Source organism: Nannospalax galili, unplaced genomic scaffold (genome assembly GCF_000622305.1).
Source record: "Nannospalax galili isolate Female #2095 unplaced genomic scaffold, S.galili_v1.0 scaffold30, whole genome shotgun sequence".
NCBI lineage: Eukaryota > Metazoa > Chordata > Mammalia > Rodentia > Spalacidae > Nannospalax > Nannospalax galili.
In genome coordinates, this window is record NW_008329127.1 from 313,171 (window position 1) to 340,710 (window position 27,540).

The following is a 27,540-nucleotide window of genomic DNA, read 5'->3' on the forward strand; positions in this document are numbered from 1 at the left end:
TCCCATCCTAGATTCCAACTCTACTGAAAATCATTTACCTCAAAAGGAAAGATGAAACTGCCATAGGTTAGAAGGAGGTGAAGAGGATACCCCATGGACACTTAACTGGAGAAGCAGCATTCATCTGCTAAGTGAGACCCTGATCCTGCTCTACAACCCCTTCCACCACTCTAGGCAGAGGAGGCTCATGGCACCTCGAAGGCAACCACAGAGCATGAACGCAGTAAACTTGTCCAAATGATTGCTTTTTGGTCCTTACACAAAATGCCCCCAGTGTGAATCCAAAAGCAATTAAATCATTCCAGCTGGGAGTTGAATGACGTGTTGTTTAAAAAGGCTTCTGAGAAATATGCCTCTTCAGAAAAAGATGTGCACAAAAAGGAACAATAATCTTTCTCCCAGTCCTTCCAATTTTCCTAAGTGAAAAAAACACAATGTGACTGATTTAACCAATGAAATTTCACCAAGTTCTCTTCTGCAGAAGGTAACAAAGGGCTTGCCACAGTGACAATACTGAAATGTCAAAGCCAGATTCATTCCAAACTCATTTAATAATCAATCCCACCTTATCTACTTACTCCTGGGGGAGCGGAGGACAAAAAAGTTATGAACCCTTTTCAAAAACTAAAGTACTTCAAATATCAACTAGTATTATAAATACACATGAAGCAGTGTTTTGACTGTTATTTTTTTCGTATCGTAATTTACTGGGAGGCTCTATTGCTGGCATTATCTGAGGCTCAGTCTACGTAAGAATATTTCATTTTTAAAAATATTTTATTTATTATTTCTATTTTATGTGTATGAGTGTTAAGCCTTCATGAATGTAAGTGTACCCATTTCGTGCAGTACATACAGAGGTCAGAAAAGGGCATCAGATCCCTGGAACTGGAGGTACTGATGGTTGTTAGCTGCCATGTGAGTGATGGGAACCAAACCCAGGTCTTTTCCAGAGAGAGACAGCTCAGTGGCTAAGACCACTGGTTCAGTTCCTAGCACCCACATGGCGACTAATAACTGTCAGCATCTCTAGTTCCAGGGGATCTGATGCCCTCTTCTGATCTCTGTGGGCACAGTGCGACCTTAGTACACTTCCATACGTGTAGGCAAAACTCTCATACACATAAAATAAAAATAAATGAATTAAAAAAAAAAAAACTTTAAAGACTAGCTTGGAAATGGAGGAGTACTGAAATGGAAGTGGCTAGAGGCATTGTTATTGTAACCCAAGGTTAAAAGTTCTGGAGTGCTGTCTAGTCATTTTAGACTGTGTATCTTAGCCTGCAAACCCCTTTCCACTGGGATGCCCTATGTATGGTTTACAGAACTAAGCTTCTGTCAGGGGAAGTCTGAATCTTACAGGAGACATTAGGGCCCAGACTCCTAATCCAAGAATGTTGTCACACAGGCCCAAGGAGACAGTACAAGATGCTGTCACAGAAGGGCTACATTGTCCTGCTACTTCTTAGGAGGCCAGGTGTCATGACACCATGCCCTGAGCTATCTCCTGTTCAGTTTGAAGAGAACGTAAAACCAGATACACCATTGCCAGCTGGGGCTCTGGAATCTTCAATACAGTAAAAATAAAACAGTTCTTTCTTGAAATTTCAATCATGAAATAATCCATTTGCTACACTGTTCTCTGTGTGTTTTATCTCCCTGCATTCTGGTGGGGGTGACCCCTCTGGAGAGGACACGGGTGCTGCTGGGTTTCCTGGCATGTGTCAACACTGCCACCATATAAAAGAGAACAAAGTACAAATCTGACAAGAGAAACAATAAAGAAGCATGAAAAAGCAATACGTTTGCCCCAATTTATCTCTTACAAAAGAGCCAACAGTTCTGAGGTGCTGCCTGGCCACACAGAAAATGCACTCACACTCAGAGCAGGAAACCTAGCTGAGCCCACACATTCACACCATAGGCAGAGAGAGATCCAAGGAAATGGAGACCATCCAAAGGCTACATTTTAATTTCTGGAAAATGAAGGGATGAAACAGGGGCATGGGAAAAGAAAAAAGCACCCTTCTTACCTACAAATTATATTGAATCTTCCCTGTTTAGGAACCTTGAGGACATAGTCTAACCCAAAGCATTATCCCCTTTGAATTCACCAAGAACAATCTGAAGTGACAGACAACGTCAAAGTCTTGAAGGACATAACACAGTAGCTCGGTTAGATGTGGACTGTAACACTTTCAAGGCCTTTGGCTGACTCTGCGGAGTGACAGATCCAAGTGCCGACTCCATGACTGGGATACCAAGGAGAGCAGCCCCAGTGTTGACTGGGATGCAATCAGAAATTGGTGTCATGTGAATCTAATCAAATCGAAAGTTCTGTAGGTGCTTTCAGAAAAGAACATTTTCCTGAAGCTGAGAAGGACCACCTTTGAACTCCAATAGTCACGAACATCTTTCTCACGGCACACCAAACCTCAGGCTTTGCCATATTTAATATGAGATGCTCCTCCCCAGTCCATATTTTTTGAGTTTCATTTATTTTATATATATGAGGGTTCTGTCTGCTTGTGTGCCATGTTGTATAATATCTGCAGAGGCCAGAAGAGGGCACTGTATCTCCTGAAACTGGAGTTACAGAAGATTGTTAGCCACCGTATAGGTGCTGGGAACTGAAGTCCAGTCCTCTGTAAGAGCAGTCAGTGCTTTTAATCACTGAGCCATCTCTCTCGCCCCCAAAAGTTCATGTTTTAAAGGCTTGGTTTCAGTTCTTTTGGGAGATGAAGGAATCATTAAGAGGTGGCCAAGTAGAAAGATGTTGGGTCCCTCACTGGATATGTGGCCCTGAAGGGGATACTGGGACTCTGACCACTCCTCTTTCTCCTCTGCCTCTGAGCTGGCATGCAGTGTGCACCTTCCTCTGCCATAGTATGCTGCCTGACCCAAAGGCTCTAGGGCCAACTGTTCATGGCCTGAAACCTTTAAAAGGGAGCAAACTCTGAACTTTTAAGGTTTATTGTCTCAGAGCTTGCACATGCAGGCCGTTGGATGCAATAAAACTACCAGAAGCAGACCAGGCTCAAGGCCCTGAGTTAGCCTGAGGTATTGCATTTTTATTGCTATGTACAATCAACCATCTAGCCAGTTCCTAAAGAATCCACTAGCCTAATCCCATGCCAAACTAGATATCTTCTGTATTTCCTACAGAACATTTTCTATTGCAAGTGAATTCTATGTAGGAATCTCTACCATGTTGTTGTAGATTACACCTTAGTAAGTACCCCCCCCCCAATAACTAATGGGTACTCAAACAGATTCTATTACAAAGAATCTCTTGGGACTTTTCCTCAGAATTTAATAAGAACTTCAATCAAGATGACAAGGAAAGACAAACTGTCATGAGGAGTATTTGCCAACATTTCATATGCATTTATAAAATGTGAAAATACAGGCTGGAGAGATGGCTCTGCAGAGAAGAGCACTGGCTGCTGTTGCAGAGGACCCAGATTTGGTTCCCAATACCCACACAGTGGCTAACAACTGCCCTAACTCTAGTTCCAAGGACTGATGCCATCTTCTGGCATCTGCAGGAATTGTGTAATATGGGTGCACTGACATGCAAGCAAAACACACAAAAAATAAAATTTTTAAATATTTTATTTATTATTTTTATTTTATGTATATGAGTGCACTGCCTGCCATGTGTGTAAGTGCACCTGTGTCATGCAATGTCCAAGGAGATCAGAAGGCAGTGTTGGATCCCCTAGAACTGGAGTTATGAATGGTTGTTAGCTACCATGTGGGTGCTGGAAATTTAATTCGGGTCCTCGGCAAGAACAGTAAGTGCTTAGCCATCTCTCTAGCCCCAAAATAAATAAATTTTTTAAAATGTGAAAACAGAATTCTCACTGACGTAAGGTTAGCCACTCAAAGGCTTCTTGTAAAAATGATTTGGTTCCAAGGGATGTCCAGCATAAATTAAAGGAAGAAAGATTTACCCTGGTTCCTGGTTTCAGAGTTGTAGGGAACAGAGCAGCTCACATTATGGTGCCTGGAGCTGGCATTCTCCTTTTTTTCCCTTTATTCAATCCGGCCATCAAGACTATGAGTGGGGCTGCTTACATTCAGGGTAGGATCATCACTGGAAAAGCCCTCACAGAAACATCCAAAGGACTGCTTTACTAATCTAGGTGCTTCTGAGTTGAACCAAGTTGACAAGATCAACCATCACAGGGACTCACATTTTGATTAGAGTAGTCAACAGCAGCCAGGTATGGTGGCACACTCCTTTAATCCCAGCACTCAGGAGGCAGAGGCAGGTGGATCTCTGTAAGTTCAAGACCAGCCTGGTCGATAAAGTGAGTTCCAGGCCAGTTGGGGCTGCAGGGAAACCCTGTCTCAAAAAGATTAAAAGAAAATAAGACTAGCCAACAGCATACTCATCTTCCAATGTTTATAAGAGACTTAAAAAGAACTACGCTTGGTGACACAGGCCCATAACCCCAGCCACTTTGGAAGACTGAATCAGGAGGATCACAAGCTCAAGGACTGATTGAGAGCAAATCTAAATGAAAAGAGAACTGAGGATAAAGCTCAGTGGCCTGGTGCTTGCCTAGCACACATGAGGCCTTGGGTTAAATCCCACAGAAGGACGGAAGGAGGGAGAAGGAGGTGGACCTCCACGGGTTCAAGGTCAGCCTGGTCTACACATAGTGAGTTCCAGGCCAGGTGGGACTACAGGGAGACTTTGTTTAAAATAACACATACACACACACACACACACACACAAAGACGAAAAGAAAAGAGAGGAAAAAAAAGAAAAATATACTGTTTAGAAACAAGAATGACAGCAAGTTGTGTTGGTATACACTTTTAATCCCAGCACTCGGGAGGCAGAGGCATGCAGATCTCTGTGAGATCAAGGCCAGCCTGGTCTATAGCCTGTCTGAGTTCCAGGTCAGTTGAGACTACAGGGAGACCCTATCTATAAATAAATAGACAAAAACAAAAACAAAAATGGTGGGTTATAAGGACAGACTTCTAATCATGAACTTTGATCCACTTGAACAAATGATCTTGCAAAAGTGATTTCCCTTCAACACAGGCAACGGCCATCATCCAGGCTCATACATCTGAGTGGTACTTCTGTGGTACATGAGACACCCTCAGTTATTTTTTTATGCTGAGATGAAAGTAACTCAATGAAGAGACAAATAAATGCTAAGCCACCCCACCCTGCTAGAGTCACAGAAGAGAAAACGAAGAATTAGATAAGTTATATAAATGCCTGACCAACACAAAGCTAATTAGAAGCTCAAGAATTGCACTCCCAACACACAGACACAGACACAGACAGACAGACAGACAGACAGACAGACACACACACACACACACACACACACACACACAGATCCTGGTTAATATATGATGACAAAAACATTCACAGAAACTGAACAGGTAGGGCAAGAGAGAAGGCTCAGTGGTTAAGAGCAATTGCTGCATTTTCAGGGGACCAACACTCCATTCCCAGCACTCATAGGGCAACAAACAACCACCCACAACTGCAGTTCAAGGCATCCAAAGCTCTCTTCTGGTCTCTGTGGGCACTACATGTATATAGTGCACATACATGCATGCAGGCAGGCAAAACACTCACACATAGAACTTTTTTTAAAGGGGGACTGAACCAACAAGACACCAAAATTCATTAGTACATAAAAAGAGCCCAGTGTTTACTAAAACGTTTGCATTAGTAAGAAACCCCCCCAAAGAAAATCACCATAGTATGTTCATTCCAATATCAAATGTTGAGAATCACAGAATGTCTGTGTCTCTATAGATGAAGACAGAGGGATACCCTTTCCTTGACCCTAATGACAATAGTCAAGTCAGAATGGTTATCATTGTTCCTTAGGTAAGAAAGCCAGCTCCTTCACCCTCAACCCCATCATACACACCTCAGGGTGCTGCTGATCCTCACTGCCCTAGCATGCTTTCACCCTAAGGCTTGCATGAAAAAACAACTGAAGATGCATGTACATAAAAGTTGGTGCTTAGCTAATACTAGGACTGAATCTAGGGGAGACTCACCTAGGTGAACCCTGTCTCATCAGTAAATTCAAGTAAGCTAGTATAATACCCTAAACCCCTCTATTTTGTGCAAGTTTAACTGGTCAATCATCTAGTCATAGAACCACCCCTAGGAAGGTGGGTTATACTAAATAGATGGGAATACCCAGTGTGTTAATGAGACAGCAAGTTTTTCCTGCCTGGAATCCCACCTACTAAAGTAGAACTTCCAACTAGCTACAGCCTTGTAGTCCGTTGAGTTTGTCCACTTCCTTGAAGAATTCAGGGAAGCGTAATTTCTCCTTTTCTTCTTCACGGCTCTCCTTTCTAAACATGCTTTCTTTAAGGTGTTGGGCTGTCCCTAGCATCTTATATCTCTTTACTTTCTCTGAAGCTTCTATCTCCCAGCCATGTGGCTGCCAACCAACCAGCCACATGATTGACCTCCATGCAGGCTATAAACCTGCATGGCTTTATGCCTTTCTTTCCTTCTCCCCTCCATTCTCCTCCTCAAGGCAGCTGCCAAGATGACCAGCTTGCCTGTCCTTCTGAGGATTTTTCTTTAAATTTCTAATAAAAATATAAAAGCTTAATTCAGCTGATTTGGAACTTTCTGAGTCTGGGTAGTTGTTCCTGGTGGTCCTGAACTCTGTAACACTAGTGAAAGGAAATGAAGACCCAATGACAAGTAACCAAGTACACACAGGATTGATTTAACCCATCTTGAGCACAGATGACTCACTGTCCTATCACAAGAGGGTGAAAAGCAATGTATCTTAAGGAAACCAATTGGCCAGTAAGACAGAATATTTACAAAATACAGTTCTATTATATGGATATACTGAAAAGAACAGAAAATAAGCATGATTTCACATTTTGTTCATAAGTATTTACTCTCCACTGATAAAAACAAAAAACAAAAAAACTTTACATTACATTCTTTCACAAAATAGAAAAGGTAAATCCTTGTGAGTCTCTTTTCATAGTATCTCAGAAAGCTCATCCATGGTGAGGCAGCTCCAACATGACGGGGTTGCTCTCCATAGCTCTAGTGTCTTTCACCAGGTAATAAAGCTATGAACTCAGGGCTAGGGAGATGGTTCAGTAGTTCAGAGCACATACTGCTCTTCCAGATGACCTGAATTTAATTCTCACCACTAATTTTGGGTGGCTCACAATTGTAATTCCAGTTCCAAAAGGATCCAATGGACATCCAAGGGCACCTGCACTCACACATACAAATCATTAAAAATAAAAATGAATCTTGCCAGGTGTGGTGGCGCACGCCTTTAATCCCAGCACTTGGAAGGCAGAGGCAGGCGGATCTTTGTGAGTTCAAGGCCAGCCTGGTCTACATAATGAGTTCTAGGACAGCTGGGGCTACAGGGAGACCCTGTCTCAAAAAGACCAAAAAAAAAAAAAAAAAAGAATCTTAAAGCCCTTAACATCCCCTAAATCAAACCCCCCGCAATCCTACTGTCTCTTCTTCAGGTCTGTGCAAAGAGCTGTAACTGCTGCAAAGTTCCTAAGCTCAGTTTCTTACCCAGCTCTTTCCTAGGTAGATTCCTCCAACTCTAATCATTTTTCTTCTTATTTAAAACCAATCTCTGCTGCCAACAGCTCCCTATTAGAGCTCTCTATTAGACTTCTTCCTCTTGCCTAGCAGGGCATATAAAACCAATTTCCACCAGACCTTTCAGGCTTCCAAAGCACACTCTCAGCCACAATTACACTTTCCCTCACAAGTATATCTGCCATGTTGGTAGGACAACATACTACCATCCCATAAGTAGGGAATGCTCCACCACACTCTTTTCTTCCCTTCAAAATCCATCCATACACTTGAATTTGAATGCCAACTCAAAGGCAGCTCTCTTAATCATCAAGATTCCCTGATGGTGCCAACAAGATGGCTCAGCAGGCAAAGCACTCACTGTCTGATGATGCGAGCCTGATGACATTAGTACAATCTCCTGGGAACCACATAAAGATGGAAGGAAAGATAGAAATCCAGAGTTGTCCTCTGGCCTCCACATCCATGCTGTGACACGTGTGTGAGTACAAACACAGAGAAATACACACACAGTGTAGTAGTAGTAGTAGTAGTAGTAGTAGTAGTAGTAGTAGCAGTACTAGTAGTAGTAATGATAATAAATTTTAAGATTCTCTGATGATCATAGCTATAGGTAACATGCTTTTTTCATCAATGTTTAAATTTAGGTGCCACTTTGTCTTAGACCCATCTCCCTAATTAAACTGCAAGTCCTTAAAACGGGATCATAGCCTCAACCTTTTCTACATGCTACCTAAGCACAGCCCTAAGTGATGAAGAGTATTAAGTTGACAGAGGAAAGCCTGACAATGCCTAGTTAGAATAAATGAATGCTAGGCACACATTTCATTCTCTGAGTATCTACTTCTCAGAGTCCAAAAAGGTAAGCGGGAGCCTAGGGATGCATTTCAATCACTTAAACTCAGCACTGACTTTCCGCCAGTTATAAAAAGGACCTCTCTACTTCCAGTGTCCTATCCAAGCCCTAAATTTACAATGTGTGTTCAAATGTGCATCAAGTGGAGTAGCTCAACAGAAAAAGAGCCACTACATCTCCAGGCTATCATTCTCAACACTTTCACTCTTTTTCTTATTCCCTTTCCACTGCACCATGCAATTCCAGTCAGTTAACAAGGCCTCTCGACATGCTACCTTCACATCCTCTTCATATTTCCTCTTCCTCAGATACCTGTGTACAGCACAGCACAGCCTCCTTTTAGCCCACAATGAGTCCCATTGTAAAAGTGGACCCATAAGATTATAATGGAACTCAGAAACTCCCATCACTGATGGTGTGGTAGCCAACATGACACTTGAGCACAATTGCCTTGTTTGTGGTGATGTTGTATTCAACTAACATACCATGTTGCCAGCCATATGCGTGCATGGTGCATATAATCATGTACAGCGAGCAAGACATGATAAGAATAAACTTCTATATAAAGTATCCATTTTAGTGTGTCATTCATTTAAAGCCAAGTTTACTGTAAAATAAATTTCTACAACACATTACACCAGGAGAAGCCTCACAGAATTGTATCAAGAAGCCTTGTTGAATGACCACCTAGTTTTAAGTACCCTCCCTCTATGATACACAAAACCGTATCATCGAAAGTGTTTCTCAAGGATGTTCAAAGATGTATACTGTGCCTTTGGCCACTTAAATGTAATTCAATCCTCGAGTCCTTTATAAAATCCTCTTCATCAAGGCCACTTTAGCCTTTTCAAAGCATAACTCCAAGTCCTATCTGGTTGAAAAACCACTAGGCAATTTTCTGGCTAGTTGTTTACACAGATGAGTACTCTATCTCAGATACTCAACCTCATGTCCCTGGACTGCTGCCTTCTTTCTCTATGGAGTAGGGGAATAGAGGAAAGGGGGTGGGAGATATTAAGAAATGTGCATTCTTTTTTCTTCACTATATCCACCTGCTGAAATCAAAATGAAAAGTTGATCATAAAAGTTTGCACATCTTATTGATGATCCCTATTTTACATGTTCCCTCTTCTGACCCCTGTCACCTGTAGTTCCTATGGAATTTATCAGTTTCTACAACAGAACATCTATACTCATCTTACTGTATATGTCTATAATACTCTGGGCTGTTCTAATAATTTCTTTGTTCATAAAGAGTCTGGCACTTAAGAAGTACCCAGAAGGTATCTGGCTACTACCCAGCTATACCTTCTTCTCAGCAGATAATATTGCCTAACTCTCACTCAAAGCTTGGCTTTTATTGTCCTTACACAGCCTCAATGATGGACCTACCATGCCCGTTGTGAACATGCTTGTGGGTTTTTCCCTTCCTGGGGGTTGACTGGCATGAAGATGAAGCGTTGTTGGTGGCTGTTTTGACGTCTTCTGTCTCATCATCTTCCTCCTCGACATCCTCCTCATCCTGAGAGCTTCCAAAATAGACCATACTGTTGGGCAGCGCAGGAGAACCTGGGATGAGACAGGCAAATCACACACCAACCTTGACATCATCCCTTCCAAAAGGAGTAGATCAACTGAGAGGTTTAAACAAAACTATTCATCTTTGCTGCCGCTTTTATTTTTAAAATATTCCCCAGAAAGTGCAACTCCATCTGCATCCTTTTAACAGATTTCAAGCAAAATTCCCCAGCAGAAGGATGATACCATTCACCAAACATAATAAATTAAAATTTAAAATATCTCATCTGCAATGTTCCCATGGAAAAACAACCACAAATGCTAGCAAGGGATGAACCACACAGGAAAATGAGTGAAATGAAAACACCTACACTGCTGAAGAAAAGATTAGTCTCCATTATGCACTGAACTTACAACTTTAAAAAATCAAAGAAAAGACAGAGAGAAGGAAGCTGCCCCCCTCTAAATTGAATATTGACTTCATAAGGTCATTGTCTTATATTCTTAATAGTAAATGACAGGCATAGGTTCCCCTAAACTCTGAAGTATTGACAAGTTACTCTGATGTAATTGAAATAAATTACTGTGCAACACTAAAGGCATGGGGTTTATAAAAACAAAGCAATCTTAAAGAAGAACCCACTCCTCCCACTCCTTTTACATCTTAATCTCTCCTTGCTCGAATTTGCCGTTTCTTACTAAAGACAGAGCTATAACACCAGAGGACGGCCCGATTACAGAGAAGTACTATACAGTTCTTCTTTACAATCAAGATATTGGTATATTCTTTGGTTCCAGAGGTTACCAAAAATTCCAGAGATGATATCCTTAGATGTTTCTCTCTATTAAATATTGCTGGGACAGTTATTACCAAACACCAGAACAACTGATTAATGTTAGAGTTCTTCTTTTGCACAATTCTGGTACACGTCTTAAATGTCATTACAATAGTGTAGAAACGTTCCTGTATAGCTTGGGAGTACTCAAAAGCCAACAGGCACCCCTCTTCACCCTTCCTTTGCTTGCAGTTGTTCCTACCAACAATTAATATGCAAAAATTTGAGGTCAATAAAAATATTTCTTTGTAAATTCGAGGAGGCAGAGGCAGGAGGATCAGGAAGAAGTCCAAGGTTAGTCTCAGCTATCTGAGTCTGAGTTTGAAGCTAGCCTAGGCTACAAGAAACCCAGATTTTCTTGAGGGGTGAAGGGAGAGGGAATCCAATTTAAGTTATAGGTAATAACTTTGGGAAGAATAGCAATAAAAAATAATTTTATTTTGCAGGGGCTGGAGAGATGGCTCAGCAGTTAAGAACACTGGTTCTTCTTGCAGAAGACCTGGGTTTGAATCTTAGCACCCACTTGGCCACTAAAAACTGTCCATAACTTCAGTTCCAGGGGATCCGACAGCCTCTTCTGTCCTCCGCAGGCATTGCACGACACAGGTGTACTTACTTACATGGAGGCATAACACTCATACATGTAAAAAATAAAAATAGTAAGATATTTTTTAAAAATAATTTTAGTTTGCAATAAAATACTAAAAGGATACAGGCTGCAAAAGATCCTCTGTGGATGGTAGAGTTGCAGAGATCTGACAAAAGCTATTCCTGTTTTACTTTTGCCTCGTTAATCAATTCTATTCAAAACCAGGTTCTTAACAAGAGAAAGGTTCTTAAACCTGACACTGACTTCAGGAAAATCATTTTATCATACAAAAGAAGTAAGATATAGTCAAGAAACTAGGAATCTTAAAAAATTTAAAGGAAATAAGAAAATAGCCACATGTCCACGGGAGTCCCCCCTCCCCCCATTGTAAATGGTCCTGTAATTATTAGGACAATGCTGATTAAGGGCACTATCCTTCCCAGTTCTTAACAAGTGGTTTTCAGTCAGGAATTACCATTCCCACCTGTGCACAGGGTGCCTCCACAGCTAATTATTTTACTACAGAACCACCTCATTCCAGTGCACATTACATACTGTCTTTATTTGTTACACATCAGGCATGCATACACAGGTATTTTGCATTACGCTGCAGGCCAACATGCAAGAATGTCCATACTTCAAAGTTTGGGATATTTGAGCTTCCCTCTTTTGTCAAATAAAGTAAATAGGTATTACAGTCCTTCCAGATCAAAATATCCATGCTGAACAGTTAACAGTCTTCCTTTACTGCACCTTGGTGCCCTGGCTACAGGGTAAAATGAAAGAGATGGATGCTGTATTAGACTTTCTGTTGCTGAGACAAGATACCTGCCATAAATACTTAAGAAGGAAAGACAGTCAGTCTGGCTTATAGTTTTAGGCCTGAGGCCACAGTCCCTGGTTCTGTTGATTCTGGACCCATGGTTAAGACAGAGTACCATGGTGGCAGAAGAATGTGGCAAAGGCTACTTAACCTCATGTAGTAGGAAGCAGGGAGGGAGGGGCCTAGGACAAGACAGAAGCCCCAAGGATATTCTCATAGTGACATGCTTCCTCCAGTCAGGTCTTGCCCCTCAAAGTCTCCAGAACCTTCCAAAATGCCACCAAGCAGCAGACCAAGCAGATAATATGAGTACTTTGATAAGTCATTTAATAGATGGCATATAGCACATACATAACAACAGCAGGTCCGTGTGGAGATTCTGAGGTGCCTCCTACAGCTACCTCCCATTTTCAGTATGGAGGGAGCATTATCAGGAAGGGGGCGGGGGTCCTCAAGAATTCAGGGAGACAGCCAGAGAGCCTCCAGACCTTATCACCCTCCCCTCAGAAGAGAAAGCAGTAAGTTCTGCAATGGAGGTCATTTGAGAATAACATGGGAATAGGACAATAAGAAATGGTCTGCACATGGAACAAATGTGGGAATGGGATGGACACAAGCAGGGAATTAACGTGCACTTGCATTGAGGCTCTGGTAAAACTTAAGCTAAGAAAAGAAAACTGCAATACAGGAAAGAGAAGGCCAGGCAAGAGAGGAACTTCTGGGCATCATGTTCTCAAACCAAAATCTTCTAGCAATATATATAACAAACCAGTGATACCAAAAGACATGATTTCTTTTCATGTGCATACTCTGGGGGCAAAAATAATCTATCTTCTACCTAAATCATGATTCTGGTTTTATCTCAATGCCTAGCATGCTGGTCTAGATCTAAAGGTACAACATCAGCACACAATAAGGTGCAAGAGCGGGTTCTCCATCCATAGGGAGAACAGACAGATTTCTGGAAGAGGAGAGCCAAAGTAAAAGAACTGAGGTTCAATAACTGGATAGGGTCAGGCACATGGCACTTGCCTTTAATCCCAGCACTAGGGAGGCAGAAGCAGGCGGATCTCTGTGACTTCAAGGTCAGCTGGTCTACATAGTGAGTTCTAGGCTAGATGGGGCTACAGGGAGGCCCTGCCTCAAACACACACACACACACACACACACACACACACACACACACACACACACCACATATACATACCTAAATACATAAACATTAAGCCACACACACACCCCAAAAAATAAAAACAGAACAAAAAAACTGGATAGGGTAATACCTAGAAAATAGCTAAATAGCAATCTAAAATATTCAAGCAGAGCTAAAAAGCACCTTCTTAGAGAAAAGCATGTTATTTCTTTCTCACCTAGGTACCAGCTGATTATTGAAAGGGCAGAGAAGGAATCTGCTAGAAACAAAAGAACAGGAAGGAAAATGGAGTTCAAACCCTCAAAGCATAAAGTGTCTACATTATTTGTTGCTGAGGTGAATCATCTCCTATTCTTCAATATATAAAAGGTAAGTAGGTGTATTCTAGAACTGTATCACTCCTAAGTCAACAAAGAGACATAAAATTTAGAAGTCAATAAAATGTATTTAAAATTTGATCAATACTCAGGGTGTGATGGTATACACCTTTAGTCCCAGCACTCGGGAGGCAGAGGTAAGCAGATCTCTGTGAGTTCCAGGCCAGTTCCAAGCTAGCTGGAGCTACAGGGAGACCCTGTCTCAAAAAGGCCAAAAATTAATAAAATAAAATAAAATAATAAGTAAATAAATAAAATTGTTCATTGCACAACTTTGTAATGTATAGCTCCTGGCTCTTTGAGGTCAATTTCATATCCAGATTATTAAGGAAACCTCACTTCTCCAAATGTTAGATGGGACAGTCCTCTGAAAAGTCCAGCATTCAAGAAAAAAGAGAATGGATACTAAAAAAAGAGATCTGAGACAAAGGTGGTTCAGAACCAGGAACACTTTGAGAACAAGACCTAATTCTTTCCTAACCTGCTGCAAAGCCACAGTAATGTCAGTGGGAGCAAGATGGATTTAGGGCACAATGAATCTATCTGAATCATCTTTTTCCATTTTCAGGGTGGCCTCTCCATGTTAAGACACAAGTCACCCTCATGACATCAGTTATCAAGAGGTGCAAACTAATCACGCAGAATTATGTCATCTCTCTCCTTCACAAACACTTGTTTTAAAGAAGTAATCAATGAAACGGAGGAGTAACAGTATTGCGGGGTTTGTTGCTGCTGTTTTGGTTTGGGTGGGCAGTTCATACTTGATGACTATAAATAGTCTTCTATTAAAATTATAGGCACAATTTTCTCTCCCAATGATTCAAAAGTACATTAGCAAATGTATTAAAAAAAAATGAGCTTTGGATCAGATAAGAGGAGTCAGGAGTACGGAATGCATCTGTGCTCTGCCAAAGCCGCATTTCATTACTTTTCAAAATTAGCTGGCAACGTCTCCACAATATTTACTGAAGTACAAACCAAATGTTTTCATCTGGACAAAAATCAAGCTGTGGTATGATACAACCACAACAGAAATTGTCTTAATCCAAAAGTTTGCATTCTCTAATTTGTGCTTTAGTTTCTATAAAGTGGGATTCTTCTCCATGAATTACATACACAGATGTGCCTTCCTTCCGTTGCCTTCTTTCCTTTAACCAATTCTTAATCTTAGTAATAAGCCAAACCTAGTTCTGCTCTGTTTTGGAAAGAACCTAAAGTGGAGTCCCTCCTGTACAAAGCCATTCAGCTAGAAAGGGCAGACTGGCACTGGACCCAGTTAACATGGAGGAGGGGAGGAACTGAGTTTGCATTTCTCAGGTTCAATTTTGGGATATACAAACAGAATAAAGTCATCGGTCCTTAACATCGTGTCACATTAAAATAGCAAAACTTCAAAAGGAAGTAGCAGAGACTGAGGAATAGTTACCTACTGATTTCCTGAGCTGGAGGAAGGAGAAAGCTCCATTCTACTATGAAACTGGAGAAGCAGCAGTAATTGCAATATTTACTCTATTAATCCAATGAGGTGTGTGTCGGGCACTGTTCCACACACGCTTTCATTTCACATTCATTCACACACATAAAGACGTAGCTCCTCATAAAAAAATATGGGACCGCTGCCATAAGGCGATCAATCCCTTGTCCCCTTCCAGGTCAGACTTTACAATCTCCAAAAATGGACTTCTTGACAGTATTTCCCAGGGGTCACCCATCTGCATGCATACCATGCTGTACCAAGATCTTCCATGTGCTACTGTTTTCTTTAAAGCAATTCAAGTTCATTTTTTAAACGATTTCTCTCCATTGTAGCAATACAGAATTGCTAGCATTTCTAAAGAAAAAACACCGGTAATTTAAATTATGTTAATATTAAAAGGTTTTCATCAAGTCACATCATGCACCAGCAAGCCTATGTGTAGCAGAGCCTGAGGTAAAGGCCTTACACAAAAGAAGCCCCACCTCTTAATGAGGAAGGAGCTGCCTTGCCTGCCAATCATAACCAAATAAGAAGAGATGCCAACCATAGAAACAGTCTCCATGGCATCTAACTCTCTCTAGGATAAAGCCCTGGCTCTAGCACCTATGCAGTAGGAATAGTGCCTTTATCCAAAGCTGGTCTTATGACCACAAAGATGTAAGGCATTATATGCAGAAACACTCTAAGCAGTTCACAACAAATTGCATTATTAGGTTAATCCTAGTATCATAGTAATCAGTAGGCTTCAAAAACAACTCACAGCTATATAATCTGTCACTTGGGCCAATATAAATGGCTCAGTGAGTAAAGACACTTGCTGCAAAGCCCAATGTCCTGAATTCGAACCCTAGAACCCTCACTGCAGAAGTGATTCTTGCCAGTTGTACTCTGACATTTAAACATGAACTGCCTCCCCTCAATAAATAAATGTGATTTTGAAAAAATAAAAACAAAAACCTATCATATCTTATATAGGTGAGGCCATAGGCAATGAATTTTCTATCTTCTTTCCCAAACAGAAAGGTAAGCAGGCCAGGTGCTAGGGTAGCATGTAGAAATAAAAAATGAACTCCATGGTTAGAAAAAGTAAAAGTAGGGCTGGGCGTGGTGGCCCACGCCTTTAGTCCCAGCACTAAGGAGGCAGAGGCAGAGAGAAAACTGTGAGATCAAAGCCAGCTTGGTCTACATAGTGAGTTCCGGGTCAGCCAGGGCTGCAGGGAAACCCTGTCTCAAAAAGACCAAAAAAAAAAGGGATGGGGGTGGTGCTTGGCGGTTAAGAGCACTGGCTGCTCTTGCAGAGGACTTAGGTAATATTCCCAGCACCCACATGGTGGCTAACAAACACCAGTAACTCCAGTTCCAGGGGATCCAATGCCCTCTTCTGACCTCCTCAGGCACTGCACAACACAGGTGCACTTACACATATACAGGCAATACACTCATACACATAAAATAAAAATAAGTTAAAATATTTTTTTTAAAAAAAGAAGCTAAAAGTAGCCAGATGCACACTCTGAACTCCAGCATTCCGGAGGCCAACCTGGTCTATACTGTGAGTTCCATGCCAGCCAGAGCTATATGGTACAACACTGCATATATACCACCACCACCACCACCAAATAAAAATGAAAAAGAGGAAAGAGGAAAGGAAGGAGGGATGGAGGGATGGAAGGAAGGAGAAAGTAGAAGAGAGTTGTGACACTTGCAGCTATGAAAAGTCACTGGAGATAAACAGCAGGTGAGGCAATGACTTCCTGGGTGGGAGATCCATCTGGGGCACTGCCCTAAATTGCATCCGCACCTAGGAATGAAGCCAAGGCACTGACTGAACATGTGGGGGCACCACTCTTCTCTCCCCATTGAACCCCCAACATCAGGCAGGCTGGCCTAGCACTTTGTAGCCTTTGCCCAGTAGCCTCTACACAGGGAACTTCAAATATATATGCATATGCATCCTGTCAAACCCCACGAGGTCTGTGGCTCACTCAATGTTACCTGAATTCACAAATCACACCTGTACAACTTCTAGCCTTTTACCTCAAGCTGAGAAGTATAAACAAGTTAGAAAGCTAAATTTACTAAATGCCAGATGCTCCAGACACTGAAGTCTATATATGACCTTATGAGCTAAGCAAAGCTTTTTCAGATTCCCACAGATACACTAGACACAGGTTTCCTGCAGGGCACAGGCAGCAGGGACTTGAAAGCAACACATAGGATGAAATCCACACAGCCAGCAAGGTACTGGACAACACAGGAGCAATGTCAGGATTTAAGAGAGCTCCACCCCATCCCACATCCTTTGTCTCTCAATGGATTTCAAAAGGCACAAGAAATACTAAGCGCTTCCCTAGACACTGAGGAGAAAAGCAGAGAGAATTCTGGAAAGTACCCCTGAACCTGAGCCAGCAGCCTGGCAGGGAGAAGGAGTCTATTTTCTCTTCCTGCAGGGAAGACATGGTCATGAGGCCAGCTGGTGTGAAGCCAGGCCAACCCTCAGCTCCAAGGTCACAAGGCAATTAATTATAAGGGATCCATCTTTCTCAGATCAAGAATTCCAAGGTTTCAGATTTCTTCATTACTATCCTAGCAAACAAATTACTTCCTCAGCAGAATTGAGATGCTAGGGGATACAGAACATAGAAGTGTCAGGCTAATGTGATTTGGGGAGAGTAGAGGGCAGGGTAGCCACAGAAACTGTCAGGCAGGTTTCAGCTCACTTTCACAGTTCCATGCTCAGAAATTTAGATTAAACATCTCATGGACCTCAAAAGCCCTGGGTACCACTGCCACAGCATATCTTCCTCCCCTCTCTTTTTCTGTTCAAGAAAGTTCACTGGTGTTTCTTGCAAGTGGGAGATTTAATTTCTTTCTAGCAAATTAATCCCCTTTCATTCTGTGATCTCCAAATCATCCCAAACGTTTGTACTTGCTATACTTACAATTCTCCTCGATACCCAAGGCCAGTGATATAACAAAATATGTGCTCCTTCTAGAAAAGGTCAGGCACCATCTGCAGGGAAAACTCCATTAGTCAGTTTTCTCTTCCATTACCACCATAGAGTGAGTATCCAGGGGTCCTTTTAAGATGTTCTACTTAGGGCTGGGCACAGTGATGCATGCCTTTAATCCCAGTACTTGGGAAGCAGAGGCAGGGAATCCTTGTGAGTTTGAGGCTAGTCTGGACTACACAGTGAGCTCCAGGCCAGTCAGAGCTACACAGTGAAGATCCTTTCTTTGGAAGAGAGAGAGAGAGAGAGAGAGAGAGAGAGAGAGAGAGAGAGAGACAGACAGACAGAGACAGAGACAGACAGACACAAAGACAGAGAGAAAGAGAGAGACAGAGAGAGACAGAGACAGACACAAAGACAGAGAGAAAGAGAGAGACAGAGAGAGACAGAGAGAGAGACAGAGAGAAAGACAGAGAGAGAGAGAAAGACAGAAGAAAGATTCTAACCAGATCTCGAACTAATCCTCCAACATCTCTACCAGCTATACGTATACTCAATGTGAAATAACAAATGTACTCTTAGGCATTCACTGGAACCCGTATCATGCCCTCTTAGCTTAGTCTAACCTACTAGCAGACTATACAGAGTACAGAGAGCAGAATATACCCACTCTATGAATGAGCAAACAGACTGAAAGGAAAACACACCATCAATCCAAGGTCAGTCTTCTGCCTGAGCCCCAAACTAACCTTATCCCCCACAGCCTCAATGATGCTCCAAAGCTCTACCAGTAGCCGCTTCCTAACCTGCCAGGCATAGTCAGTCAACTCACAGAAGAAGAGAACTTCGGTGGAAGGCCATTATCTCACCCAAGGCTTAGAACTAAGACCTACCCCACAACCTAACTTCCTTGTTTTAACCTCAGAATTTCCAAGTAACTAACCCAATCCATCCTACAACCCATGCCTTGGCATAATTTTCTGCAGAATTCCTTCCCAGCTCTGGAACCATCCAACAAAGGTTTCTAACACACTGAACCAGCTCAAATGCCCCCTTCCTCTTTTTGCAGTCTCTCTAGCCTGCCTACAGCAGTGTTCCCTTCCTGGCGGCATGCAGCACACCCCTACCCTGGCATCTTACATATCTTTAAACTATAGTCTATTTTACCTACCATTTCATTCTGATTTATTGTGTGTAATCTGTTTTCTAAGTGTCTAGCCACAAAAAGGGTTCAATAAAATTGGCTGAATTAATTAGCAATTGAATGGTAGCAGATTATGGAAGATTCTGTAAGGGGGGGACGGGGGGAGAAGGCAGTCATTCCCCAAACAAGACAGCATGGCTTCAAATGGCTGGCAGCGAGGGTATGTACTAGGAATCCCCCTCCCACACTCCCAAAGGCTCTTCATTGGGCAGAGAATGAAGCTGCATTGAGACAGCCCCCATCCTAAGAATGAACTGTCTTACTGTATGTTTCATGATTCCCCTTTGGGAATCCCCCTCATTTGCAGTGCCCTATAAAGAGAAAAATGTAAATAAGAGAATCATTTAACCTGCCATTGCTCTGCTGCATTAAACTCTTTTAAATCTCTTAATAATTATAGTCAGAACAAAGAGAGGAAGACAGAACTCATTAAGAATAATGAAACTGGTGACAGGAAATACAGCGATGGTACGAGTCACTACACACGGCACGCATACAAGCTCTCCTCCCCGTGTATACCCTGGAAGATACTAATTATGCCTCTGGCAAGAGACATGTGGGCTTCTTCAAAGCAGCTATTTAAAGATAAATGCATAGCAGGCAAACACTTCAGGCCCTGCTCCAATGTTCATTCCACCCAGCTTTCCTTTAGAAATTCTAGGGCATGGCATTAAATAGGAAAGGAACCGACCCTGATAACTTGGATTAGTCTCTGGATGTCTTGAGACAGAAATTTAAAAAATCTCTAAAGCTTTATAACCCCGCAGGAATAGTTACAGCAATCCCAGTATTTACAGTGTCCCTAGTCAGAAGTTTTTGTTCCTGGTATTGAAGAGGGTCTTGGGGAGAAGGCATGGTCTTGGGGATTGACATATCGATGGACAACAGAGAAGAAAACACCCCATTTGTCACCTATCGCTTACTCTCCTCCATATCCCACACCACCAATGAGACTATCAGAGTTGATACCTGAGGCCTGGAGAAATGCAGTCTTGGTCATAGCATCCCATTCATGTCTTCGATTCCTTAATTATTCCTGCACCAGACTTTCTTTCTTATATATAATGAGTTTATTAAGACTGATGTCAGTGGCTGAAGAGATGGCTAAGTGGTTAAGAGCGCTTTCTGCTTTCCCAGAGAATCCAAGTTCAGTCCGTAGTACCTATATCAACTATCTGTAACTCTAGCTCTAGGGGACCCAACACCTTCTTCTGGTCTCCAATGGCACCTACACGCACATTTGCACACCCCAACACAGAGATACACAATTAAAAATAAAATCTGAAAAAGAAAAGACCAATGTCTCTCCCACTACTGTCACCCAAGGGTGACAGACTGATGACATTCTTCAGGTTCAATACAAGGATCAGGGCTCCTAAGTTCTATCTGGATCAAAACTAGTATGAAAAAAGAAGACATGGAATCAGAGTGTAGGTCTAAGGATGCTAATGGGATCCCAGCTGCCAACTTTGCCTGAAAATGCTTCAGATTTCACTGACAGAGTGTGTCAGCCACTGATATCAGAAATATACTGCCATATAAATTAGGAATTAGATAAATTCTGAGTGTCCACAAACAGTCCACACCATCAAGCTCTTAAAATATGACAGCATTTACATGATATTGCAAAAATACAACACTGTTTCGGACAGCGTTTAAATACTGTATGTGCACATAGAAGGTTTGCTTAGTAGAGAGTCATAGGAGGCACTCAACAGTGGAGGGCTCTAGAAATGAAATGGAAACATTTAAAAATTGTATTTATTTATTTTTATTTTTACGTGTGTGAGTCTTATGTTACGCCTGCATGCATGTTGTGCAATGTCCTCGGAGAACAGAAGAGAGCGCCAGATCCCCTGGAAATGGAGTTACTGACAGGTATTAGCCAGCATGTGGGTGCTGGGATTCGACCCCAGGTCTTCTGCAAGAATAACCAGTGCTCTAAACCACTGAGCCATCACTCCAGCCCCAGAAATGGAAAACATTTTGAGTTTAATCTTCTGCCTAGTTATGTTTTGTGTTGATACTGCCAAGGAGAACGAGAAACACTTTCATGGAACATTAGAAAGTTTTAACAATTTAATTTAAAATTCAAAGAAAACTATTATTAAAGAAGCGCATTACACGGGTCATATACATACTCCTATACACTTCAACACACAAATTTTCAACAGCTAAAGCAATTACATGTTAAGATACATGATTCTGCCCATCCAGGATCCAAGACCACGAGGGTACCATCTCATGCATCCTGAGACTTCTGCAGTTGGGTCTAACAAACTGAATCTAACAAAAGACTGAAAAAGCTAGGGTGACTCTTACTTAATACCTCAGACCTAACACCCACACATTTTGTTGCCTAGCTCATAAATGAAGGAGATCATTCCACATATCCCAAGTTTCACTTAATTTAGATTTTTGTTGCAAAGGTGAATTTACCTATGAGAAGGTGGTTCTCTTATGCTTAAATTTTGAAACCTCAAAGTTGGGTGCTTGGTAAGATTTTATCCAGGTACCACTAATATTTTGCACCTCACCCAATGTCTCAGAACACAGGAAACAGGTGTTTCGGGTTTTTTGTTTTGTTTTGTTTTAATGCACATGCAGGCACACAGGTTCTCTTCTACTTCGTGGCACCAAGACAGTCCCTGATTCTACTTACCCATCTATACCACCTAAACAAGTTATAACCCAGCGTGGTGGCTCATGCCTTTAGTCCTAGCACGCAGGAGGAAAAGGCAGGTGGATCTCTGTGAAGTCAAGGCCAGCCTAGTCTACATAGTGAGTTCTAACACAGCTGGGGCTAAAGGGAGACCCTGTCTCAAAAAGACAAAAAATTAATACTAATAAAAAAGTTATGTAACCTGTTCACAGTGAAGACTCACATGACTACACTCCATAACCCACAAAACAATTTTCTGTCATCTTAAAGAATAAGATTATCAGGCTGGAGAGATGGCTCAGTGGTTAAGAGCACTGGCAGTTCTTGCAGAGGACCTGGGTTCAATTCCTAGCTCCCACATGGCAGCTAACACCTATCTGTAACTCTAGTCCCAGGGGGTTTGATGCCCTCTTCTGACTTCCTCAGGCATTGCAGGACACAAGTGCACTTACATACATGTAGGCAATACATGCATACATACACATAATAAAAATACTAAAATATTTTTTTAAAAAAGAACAAGAGTATCTTTTCTAAGTACAAACCACTACTGCAGGGAAGCAAAGTACACGTGACATCAAAATAACCTTTTTAGCTGAGTGTGGGAGAGCATTCCTGTAAGTCCAGAACTCAGGAAGTTGAGAAAGGAAAACTGCTGAGAATTTGAGGCAAGCCTGGGTTATATCATGAGTTCCTGGTCTTCCAGAGCTACACAGCAAGACTCTATCTCAAAAACAACAACAACAACAACAACAACAACAACAACAACAAAAAAAAACCCTCTTTTTTGTAATGGGAAGTAACCAACATAATTAAGGCATGAGTACCTTTTTTTGAAAAACTAGCATCAGGGGGCTGGAGAGATGGCTCAGCGGTTAAGAACACTGGTTCTTCTTGCAGAAGACCGGGGTTTGAATCCCAGCACCCACATGGCAGCTAACAACTGTCCATAACTCCAGTTCCAGGGGATCCGATGGCCTCTTTTGTCCTCATGGGCATTGCATGACACAGGTGCACTTACATACATGCAGGCAATACACTCATACACTCAAAAATAAAAAAATAATAAATAAATAAATTTTTAAAAAAGAAAAGAAAAACTAGCTTCAGGTGCTTTAAGAAGTCACACAATCAAAGTCACAAAACAGAGTCTTGTCATAACAGTCGATGAACTAACCTCTTGCTGATGATGGTACTGGGGACACTTTGCAGATTCTTTTCTTCATATTCCTTTTCTGAAGCACCTCATCCCATTTCTACTCTTAACCCCCTCCCAGTCTTCAGGTCAGCCTGCTGGGCATTTCTTTTCTCTCAGGGCCATTGCCATTGTCTGTCACTGCCTGTTCTCACCACTTCCTTCCCATCTCTGCATTCACAACTTAGGAGCCTAGGAATCTTTCACCAAGGAGCTTTGCAAAAGCTAAAAGATGAACTGGTGGAAATTTGCCTTTCATTGAAATCCATGTGCTCCCTAACTGCAAAACAGTTTTTAAAGAAAATACAATGGTCGGCACATTTATAATGTCAACTGTAAACCATTCTCTCTTCCTTAACAATTCTACCCCCAGATATCAAGTGAGGATGCAGAGAGAGAGGGACAGGAAGTATATGAGGTGACCATGTAGGGTGTCACAACAAAGTGAGGCAAACCATGGTCCACATGGTGTCCTCCTGATCTCAACTTGGGACATGAAGAAGCCCTAGCAAGCATGTCATATGGGGACTATGAAAACAGCAATGGGGTGCCCAAGTGGAGCAAGCTTCCTGCTTCAGAAAGGCAGGGGGCAATGCCCCTATAAAGGAAATAACAATGCCCTAAGAAGCGACAGAACACCAAGTGGACAATGAGTGCTCCAAATCATTCTGTTACACATTTCAGAAGTAACCTGAAACTGAGTCTTTCTACAAATGTGCAAAAGCAGACTTGTCCTGCCCACTCTCTTCTTAACTAAGCTCACTGAGGGAACTCTCGACTTAGTGGCTATCTTACTCTGGCCACCACTCATGGCCTGAATGTCCTCAAGAGGCTCCCCAATCTTCCTGACAATGTTTTCTCCTCATCTCTGTTTAAATCCAAATTATCCTTCTTCAGAAACTCAAACTTTGTGTAAAACTTTATCCTTACCATGCACTCTATGGTTAAGTCCTGTTCACATGTGTGGACTAACATGTTCCCTGTTCATTGTATTCTAGTTACATCTATTTTTCATAATGTAGCATAGGTTAGAGAGGACAACAGAGAGACCCCAGGAAGCATAGCTTACTGATGATAGGCCTTAGGCAACACAAGGAAAAGATTCGTACCCACCCACAATTCTTTCACACACACAATTACCAAATCAAACTAAAATCAATAATATATGTATAGCAATAGGGAATATTGAAGCGGTAAATGAGAAAAAAACAAAATTATACAAGTAAAGCTACTGATTATGTAATCTGTTCACTGATGAGGATACAGAAACCAAATAAGAACAGAAGAAATATGAAGGCTCAAAGGATATTGTTTCAAACACCTTCAAAGAAAATCCTTTTGTACTGCTTCTCACTTAAAATTGCTCTTAAGGGGCTAGAGAGATGGCGCCACCATCTCAGTGCCTACTGCTCTTTCAGGGGACCCACATTCAGTTCCCAGCACCCAAACTGGGTGGTTCACAACTGCCTGTAACTCTAACTCCAGGGGATTTGACACCTTCCTCTGGCTTCCATGGGTACCTGCACACAAGTGGTACACACACACACACACACACACAGACCTTAAAAAATAAATCTTAAACAAAAATTGCCTTCAAATGTGGCAAGGAACCAACACAAAGTGAAGCCACCATCCATCCCTGTGCACCCTTTATTCTCTTTTCTTTGAAGTGGGCAGCTTCTTGCCATACAAACTGGCATTGCAGGCTTACCTCGAAGGCAGAGAAAGGTGAGAAAGTCTTCTGTCTTGGGCTTCCTTTTAGAGAGGTCAGAAATTTGAGTAGCTGGCGGGGGTAGCAAAGGCTCCACTATCTTCACTGGAGTTGTGCTGGGACTATTCGGCTGAGATTGAGCAAACTTCCTTTGTGCTTGCAGCCTGGGCCTGCAAAAGCAAGAAGAAAATTAAAACTAAATTAAGCAGAGACTAGAGAATATAGACCTATGCACAGCAATAAAATCGTGACATAGAAGGACAGAAAAGATGGCCTTTCAAGCCAACTCTAGTCAAGGTTTGGTGCCTCTCATAAAACTACAGTTTGCTCGTGGTGCAGTAAATTTGGCTCCAGGGCTATGTTTTATAAACAGATATTAAATACATATGTGCCATAATTTAGTGCACAGATAATATGTGTAGAGAAAGAGTCTACAAGGACGGAAAGATCTTAAGAGAGCTGCTCAAACTGAGTTTGAGACATTTTGTTTTTAATTTTTGCCCCTTTAAACTTTCGAAGAAAAATTATACTCATAGCTTTTTAGCAATAGAATTGACATAGATAAATTATTGCAGGAGATGGACACATGGGCTCGGTGGTTAAGAGCACCTGCTGCTCTTCCAGAAGACCCAGGATTCGATTTCCAGCATCAATACGGTAGCTAACAACTGTCCCTAACACCAGTTACAGGAGACCTGGCACCTTCTTCTGACCCTTGTGGTTTGCATGCATGTGGTGCACTTACACACATGCAGGCAAAACACTCATACACATAAAATTTAAAAATTTTTACTGCAATATTCCAAAGACCAAGCAATGTGGTGAACTGCTTTAAGCGTCAGGTGGCTCCCTCTCCTTGTTCACACCGAACACAATGGCACCCGATAGAATCACACACTAGAAACCATTAGAGTCTACAAAGTGCCTCATCCAAAAGGCTACCGACACACTGGATGCTCTGGGAGGTGCAGCCGTCAGATGGAGCTATCTAGCTTTTCTAACAAAACTCTCTACCCCACGACCAGCTTCCTATTTTAAAGCAAAAGAAATATGGATTCGAATTCGGAAAACTTGTTCTTTTTTTGGACGGGGTCTCCTTAGTCCCAGCCTGGAAGTCACTCTGTGGACCAGGCTGGTCTCAGGCCTGCCTCTGCCTCCCAAAGGGAGGGCTGGGATTAAAGGCCTGTACCACCATGCCTGGTAAACTTTGGTCTTTTTGTTGGTGATTTCATGTGTACTAAATGGACACAATTCAGAGTCTTTTGACATTTTTATGGAAGTGCAGCCTGAGTGTGAACAGGATGTTAAGTGCTTCCTGCTTTTTAAGAAAGTCAGCAACAATGAATGCAGTACACAAGAAGCTGCTGAAGCCATAATAACCAACAAACAAGTAAACAGAGACAACATAGGTGGCAGAGTGGGACACAGTATGACGCTCCAGTCTCTGCCCCACCCCTGTTCAAATGAACACACCTTGTGCTTCATATGACTACTCCAGAAACATGAGAAATGAGGCAATCTCAGAATAAAATGTGGCAGCAAAATAAATTACAGCTTCGAGAAAGCAAGCCAAGCTCTGCTCCCAAGTGAGGAAGCGTTTGTGAGACCCAGATGAACACAGGAACTGAGTCCAGAGGGAACTGTTCCTCAGGCAGTGCAGACTGAGATTTCAAAGGTGTTGGCTTTGCTCTGCTGGCCTCATCCAACTAAAGAGCTTGAGGGACACAAAGAGTCAAATCCTTGGAGTAGGCAGTCATAAGTAACTATATGATTCAAGGACAGGAGACTGTTGAAAATTGTCTTAGAAGGAAAGGAGGGTGTGGAGAGTACTGAGAACCTGACTGTACTCAAAGATGCTGGAATAGAAGAGATAGGTTTACCCTTATGGAGGAGAATGCTGCCCAACACACTCATAGGGGAGGTAGGACTGCAGCCATCCCACAAGCATTTATCTCACAGGTAAGGGGAATCTCCCTGACCTTTGGTAGTACTCACAACATCAAGCCCCTACTCTGATGCCTCCATCAGCTGCCTGGCATTTTCCCAAAGAAACATCATCTCCCACTTCATTATCAGAGAGAAAAAAAAAAAAAATTAACACACAAATACTATTTAGTCTGAGAGCAGTTCAGAGTCACATGGGATAGGGGAGTAGGGAGAGAACAGGGCTCCTGGGGTTGAGGGGAGGCAAAAAGACTGTTGCATGGAAAACCATAATATGGGATGAGGATACAGCTCAGTGGAACAGTGCTTGACTAGCAAGTACAAGGCTGAGGTTTGCTCCCTGGTTAAGACACAGCATGAAAGGAAACAAAATGAAAAGCAGAATGTGGAACTTCCAGTGTTTCTTGATGAAGCTGTTCTTCACAGTACTGCCTACTGCCCAGAAGAGCGCTGTTTTAGTTTGTTCTTCATTGCTGTGACAAAATACTCTGACCACTACCAACCTGGGGAGGAAAGGGTTTATTTAGCTTACATCTCCCATGTCACAGTTCATCTGGGAGCTCAAGGTAGGAACTCAGGGCAGGAACCTGGAGGCAGGAGCTGGAGCACAGGACATGGAGGAATGCTGCTTACTGACTTGCTCC

At 42.1% G+C, this 27,540-nt stretch overlaps 1 protein-coding gene across 2 annotated transcripts in view; it reads right to left on the reverse strand.

The window, feature by feature from the left end:
* Window positions 1–27,540, reverse strand: part of Jarid2 (jumonji and AT-rich interaction domain containing 2) — a 244,777-nt gene that overhangs the window by 37,149 nt on the left and 180,088 nt on the right. For both annotated transcript variants that reach the window (XM_008831385.3, XM_008831393.2), the window contains 2 exons: window positions 24,953–25,122; window positions 9,849–10,025 (listed from right to left, as the gene is read on the reverse strand). In XM_008831385.3, the coding sequence (XP_008829607.1) occupies window positions 9,849–10,025; window positions 24,953–25,122 (347 nt within the window). The remainder of the gene's footprint in view (window positions 1–9,848; window positions 10,026–24,952; window positions 25,123–27,540) is intronic.